The sequence below is a fragment of the Oncorhynchus tshawytscha genome, linkage group LG09, assembly GCF_018296145.1.
Source record: "Oncorhynchus tshawytscha isolate Ot180627B linkage group LG09, Otsh_v2.0, whole genome shotgun sequence".
NCBI classification, from domain to species: domain Eukaryota; kingdom Metazoa; phylum Chordata; class Actinopteri; order Salmoniformes; family Salmonidae; genus Oncorhynchus; species Oncorhynchus tshawytscha.
Genome location: NC_056437.1, coordinates 64527487 through 64533632, shown reverse-complemented (window position 1 = coordinate 64533632; position 6146 = coordinate 64527487). Strand labels below are relative to the sequence as shown.

The 6146-nt window shown below is 41.8% G+C and overlaps 1 protein-coding gene across 1 annotated transcript; it reads right to left on the bottom strand.

The window, feature by feature from the left end:
- Nucleotides 1–210: 210 nt before the first annotated feature.
- On the bottom strand, nucleotides 211–4873 carry si:dkey-16l2.17 (tryptase-2). Its single transcript, XM_042327864.1, has 5 exons — nucleotides 4869–4873; nucleotides 4514–4732; nucleotides 3530–3801; nucleotides 1708–1847; nucleotides 211–935 (listed from the first exon to the last, which is right to left on the bottom strand). The coding sequence occupies exons 1-5, from the start codon at nucleotides 4871–4873 to the stop codon at nucleotides 747–749; spliced, it is 825 nt and encodes a 274-aa protein (XP_042183798.1). The 3' UTR covers nucleotides 211–746.
- Nucleotides 4874–6146: the final 1273 nt, after the last annotated feature.

Sequence of the window (6146 nt, the reverse complement as noted above, 5' to 3'; positions counted from 1 at the left end):
TGCACATGCCTGGCATGTAGAGATCATGGATGTCAGACAAGGATGTCCCCTGTCTCTCCTGCTGTATACTTTGATATCGGAATCCCTGGCCCAGATGATAAGAGAGGACCTTAGCTCTGGTCACTGCTTCACAACGCTCAACCTAGATTCTAGGACCAGTCACTTTCTATTTTGTGACACTCTCACACAAAAAAAACTGAAACGGAAGGGTTGATGCTTGCAGTTTACTAAGGAGCTACTATTGAAAAGGACATAGCCAGTAAGTCATTGAACTTTTTTTTTTTTACAACAGACCTGGGTTCAAATAAATGTTTAGTAAAGTATTTATATTTTAAATATGTATTTTCTGTATATTTTCTAATAATTTTCTATACATTATATTTTAAACTATTTTCAATTACTTGTTTCCAAATCATTTACAAATACCCCTGTGTTCAAACAGACCTGGTTTCAAATGCATAGAGTACTTAAATATGTCAAATAAATATTTCAAATACAGATTCAACATCTTGTATTTTCAAGGAAAAGTTGACTAAATACTTCAAAATATATTTGAAAATAATTTAAAGGTCTGGTAAAGAATAAAACCACAAAGTAATTCACAATCAATACCAATATCTTGTCATTTTAAATCACTTCCAGCTACATCTCAAGTAAGGACTTTGGCTCAAAAGGGAACTGAAGAGAAAGGGAAGACAGAGCGAGAGGCGGATATGGACTGTAAACAGACAGTGTTTCATGGTGACCTAGGCCTCAGCAGAAGCCTGTCTGTCTGAGGTTATAGTCTCATTGATGAAGTCCATGTAGCGTTTCACACGGGTGTAGACTCCAGGGAAGCCTTTCAAAGCACAGCCATTGATATCCCCAAAACTCACGATTCCCACCTGGACAAACTCACCAGATGAGCGACAAACCAACGGCCCACCAGAGTCCCCCTGTAGAACAAAGAAAAACAACACAAACATACATTTACAACATTCAAGTAAGTGTGTGTGTGTACGTGAGAGAGAACGATAGAGAGAAAGAGAGTGTGTGTGGGTCAGCTGTTTGTTCACCTGCACCCACCCACAATTGCTAATAACCCATCCACAACCAGCTGATTATGTGATAAAGCGAAAAATCTAAGACCCTTACCCAAAAATATAGAGAATGCTCTGTACAGTTCCTTTTTTCCTGCTCTTGAACATTTGTTGAATAATTAACAATATTTCATGACCCTAAACCCGCCCGTCTCACGGGGACTGGCGCATCACTAGTGTGTGTGCCCACGTGTGTGTGTGTGTGTGAGAGAGGGTGTCACGTTCTGACCATCGTTCGTGTGTGTTTTCCTTGTTTTAGTGTTGGTCAGGACGTGAGCTGGGTGGGCATTCTATGTTGTGTGTCTGGTTTGTCTATTTCTATGTTTGGCCTGATATGGTTCTCAATCAGAGGCAGGTGTTAGTCATTGTCTCTGATTGGGAACCATATTTAGGTAGCCTGTTTTGTGTTGGGTTTTGTGGGTGATTGTTCCTGTCTTTGTGGCACCAGATAGGATTGTTTTGGTTTTTACACGGTTCTTGTTTTGTAGATTGTTATACTTTCATCTTTATTAAAGATGTACAAAACTAAAGACGCTGCATTTTGGTCCGCCTCTCTTTCCCCAGAAGGGTCTGTGTTTATATAAAACATGTATACGTACCAATCAGGAGAGCAGGAAAGAGGACTCACCTGACAGGAGTCTTCATCTTTTTTCATGGAGCCAGCACACAGCATGTTGTCAGTGAGTTCCGGAAACTTTTTTTTACAGGTGCTCTGTTTCACGATGGGCAACTTCAGCTCCTGGAGTGTCCTATTACCAGACAATTCCACTGGAGGGAGGGAAAAAGAAGAAGAGTCAAATGTGGGATAGAAACGGGTGGGGGAGGAAGTGAACGGGCAGGGAGAGGGAGAATTTATGGGAGAAATACTCACTAACTACAAACAGAAGCTGGATGAAAACAAAATACATTGTGTAAAATCAAATCAAGAGTCTGCTTTCTATTCCGCAACAAAGCCTCCTTCACTCACACCGCCAAACTTACCCTAGTAAAACTGACTATCCTACCGATCCTTGACTTCGGCGATGTCATCTACAAAATTGCTTCCAACACTGGATGCAGTTTATCACAGTGCCATCCGTTTTATCACTAAAGCACCTTATACCACCCACCACTGCGACTTGTATGCTCTAGTCGGCTGGCCCTCGCTACATATTCGTCGCCAGACCCACTGGCTCCAGGTCATCTACAAGTCCATGCTAGGTAAAGCTCCGCCTTATCTCAGTTCACTGGTCACGATGGCAACACCCATCCGTAGCACGCGCTCCAGCAGGTGTATCTCACTGATCATCCCTAAAGCCAACACCTCATTTGGCCGCCTTTCGTCCCAGTTCTCTGCTGCCTGTGACTGGAACGAATTGCAAAAATCGCTGAAGTTGGAGACTTTTATCTCCCTCACCAACTTCAAACATCTGCTATCTGAGCAGCTAACCGATCGCTGCAGCTGTACATAGTCTATCGGTAAATAGCCCACCCATTTTTACCTACCTCATCCCCATACTGTTTTTTTTATTTACTTTTCTGCTCTTTTGCACACCAATATCTCTACCTGTACATGACCATCTGATCATTTATCACTCCAGTGTTAATCTGCAAAATTGTAATCATTCGCCTACCTCCTCATGCCTTTTGCACACAATGTATATAGACTCTTTTTTTTCTCTACTGTGTGATTGACTGGTTAATTGTTTACTCCATGTGTAACTCTGTGTTGTCTGTTCACACTGCTGTGCTTTATCTTGGCCAGGTCGCAGTTGCAAATGAGAACTTGTTCTCAACTAGCCTACCTGGTTAAATAAAGGTGAAATATTTTTTTTTTTTAAAGTGCACAAAATACAGTATATCTTATTATAATCTGGCATTCTGATTTAATGTTGAAATCTTTCTTTAACAATGTGCAAATGTTTCAATTGATTATTATAACTAGTTTTTATCTTTTGTTGTTGTATTGATTGTGTTTTTGGGGGGTCCTCAGGGCACCACTGTAAATGAGAAACTGGTCTCAATTGGGTTCCTCTGAGTAAATAAAAGTTTCGAAATCACACTGCCAGATTATAATTAAGCAATAAAGCACAAAGGGGTGTGAAATATGGCCAATATACCCCGGCCATGCACTACGTGGAGTGCTGGGATACAGCCATTAGATGTGGTATATTAGCCATATACCTCAAACCCCAGAGGTGCCTTATTGCTATTATAAACTGGTTACCAACATAATTAGAAAGGTAAAATATTTTGGGGGGTCATATCCAATCAGCATTTCAGCCAGTCAGCATTCAATGCTGGAACCACCAGCTTTATAATGAGGTTTGTGGTAAATCATTTTACACTACTTAAATGTCGCCCACAGAATTGAATGCTGACATTCAATCAAGACCAAACCAACCAAAGCTATGCTTTAGAACCTGGCACTGTGAGTGTTTGTATATCGGTGTTGCTGTGTGTTTGCTCACCATTGTTCCCGACGTCGCCCCAGCCAGCGACGAAGCACTTCGGCCTTGGGCCAAAGGCATCACTCGGTTTGGGCAGGGACATGGGCTTCACCAGGGAGGAAAAGGACACCTTTTCACTCATCTTCACCAAAGCGATGTCGTGCAGCAGGGCCAAACGCTGGTACTGTGGGTGACTGACGATTCGTGAGATGGATCGATAAAACACTGATGGCTCATTCAGGCTGTGTGTCCCCAGACGAATGGAGGAACGGTCTGGAATAGGGTTGTCATGCCTAATACACATGCAGACAGGTAAAACAGCCTGGTCTCATAGACTAGGTGTAACATAGTACATTTAAATCCAGGACACTGAAATTAGAATATGTTACATTTGATATGGTTACATAAGATATGTTACTTAAGGCAAAAAACAAAAGTAGGATGGTTGTAATGAGAATGTCTATTAACCCAAAGGTTGCGTGTTTGAATCTTATCACGGACAACTTTAGCATTTTATCTTATTAGCAACTTTGCAACTAGTTACTACTTTTTTAGCTACCTTGCTACTAAACATTTAGAAAATTCATAACATATTGTAGGACATGCAATTCGTAACATATCATATGAATTGTCATTTGTAACATATCATACGAAATGGATGATGGACATCCACAAATGAATAGATACCATACGAAACGTAACATCATACTAATTGGCATGGTTCAGATTTACGTTTACTCTGTTATGTCTACCCCTGAGTCCAGGTTGGATAGAAACATTACACAGACATTGATATATTTCATACAAACACATACAGATCTTTCGGTTCTATTCCAGCAAGCAAATTTGGTCTTTGAAATTATAATGATGTCATTCTAGTTGGTAAACTGGTTTTCTGCTTGTAGACACGTTAAGAAAATTACAACCATGGAAAAACGTCATGTTGGTTGCAGACACGATAATGAGTTCAACATGCAAACCTCCTTCACACACAAACACACTTACGGGTCAACACAGTGTGCAGCGGTGAGCACCCATTCCTCAGTAAGGAGGGATCCACCACAGCTAAAGCAGCCTCTATCATCCGTGATTAAAAGGTAGACTATCCACGGCCAGCTGCCCTTTTGAGCATCCTTTCCCCCCACGATAGAGCTCCGAGCCTGGGGCACAAACGATTCTGGAGAGGGAGGTGATGGAGGGTGGAAAGAATGCCAGACTGTGACACTGTTTCATGAACAAACACTGAAATCACAATTACAGTTTTAACCATGTTTTGAGGCTATATAAATGTTTGTTTACATTTACTTTGCAAAACATTGGAGTAAAATAAGCTTTGGGTTCTGATGGGTTACAAACTCACCTCATGAGGCATTTATTAAGTGATATTCTTCAAGAATCAGCTTAATTTATAAGTCCTAATTGGATGTAGCAACTGCAGATTTCCCCTTTAAGAGGATATAGTGGTGATATGTATTTATATTTAGTGGTGATATTTGTAGCGCTGGGATATGTTCCGGGTAGCTTCAGAGAATAATATTGAAGTGTACACTGAGACGGTTAGGAGATGTAGGAGATGTTGTACCCACTGTGACCATTAAAACCTCCCCTAACCAAAAAACGTGGATAGATGGCAGCATTCACGCAAAACTGAAAGCGCGAACCACCGCATTTAACCATGACAAGGTGACTGGGAATATGGCAGAATACAAACAGACTAGTAATTTCCTCTGCAAGGCAATCAAACTAGCAAAACATCAGTATAAAGACAAAGTGGAGTCGCAATTCAATGGCTCAGACAAAAGCCGTATGTGGCAGGGTCTACAGACAATCATGGACCACAATAAAAATCAGCCACGTCGCAGACACCAACGTCTTGCTTTTCGACAAGCTAAACACGTTATTTGCCCGCTTTGAGGATATCACAGTGCCACCGACGCGGCCAGCTACCAAGGACTGTGGGCTGTCCTGCTCCGTTGCCGACATGAGTAAGACGTTTAAACGTGTTAACTCTCACTAGGCTGCCGCCCCGTGTCGGCATCCCTAGCCGCGTCCTCAGAGCAAGCGCAGACCAGCTGGCTGCTGTGTTAAGAACGTATTCAATCTCTCCCTATCCCAGTCTGCTGTCCCCACATGGTTCAAGATGGCCACTACTGTTCGTGTACCCAAGAATGCAAAGGTAACTAAACTAAATGACTATCGTAGCACTCACTTCTGTCATCATGAAGTGCTTTGAGAGACTAGTCAAGGATCATATCACCTCTACTTTACCTGTCACCCTAGACCCACTTCAATTTGCTTACCACCCCAATAGGTCCACAGACGATGCAATCGCCATCACACTGCACACTGCTCTATCCCATCTGGACAAGAGGAATACCTATGTAAGAACGCTGTTCATTGACTATAGCTCAGCATTCAACACCATAGTACCCTCCAAGCTCATCATTAACCTCTCTGGGAAATGTGGGACGGTAGCATCCCACCCCGCCAACAGCCAGTGAAAGTGCAGGACGCCAAATTCAAGACAACAAAAATCTCATAATTAAAATTCCTCAAGCATACAAGTATTTTACACCATTTTAAAGATAAAATTCTCATTAATCCAGCCCCAGTGTTTGATTTCAAAAAGGCTTTACAG

What these genes read in the sequence shown, in the direction of transcription:
- si:dkey-16l2.17 (XM_042327864.1), bottom strand. An exon ending in GCTGCACACTGTGTTGACCC is followed by an intron (nt 3,802 to 4,513) that starts GTAAGTGTGTTT and finishes CATGTGTATTAG; the next exon opens with GCATGACAACCCTATTCCAG. An exon ending in AAGATGAAGACTCCTGTCAG is followed by an intron (nt 936 to 1,707) that starts GTGAGTCCTCTT and finishes TTTGTTCTACAG; the next exon opens with GGGGACTCTGGTGGGCCGTT.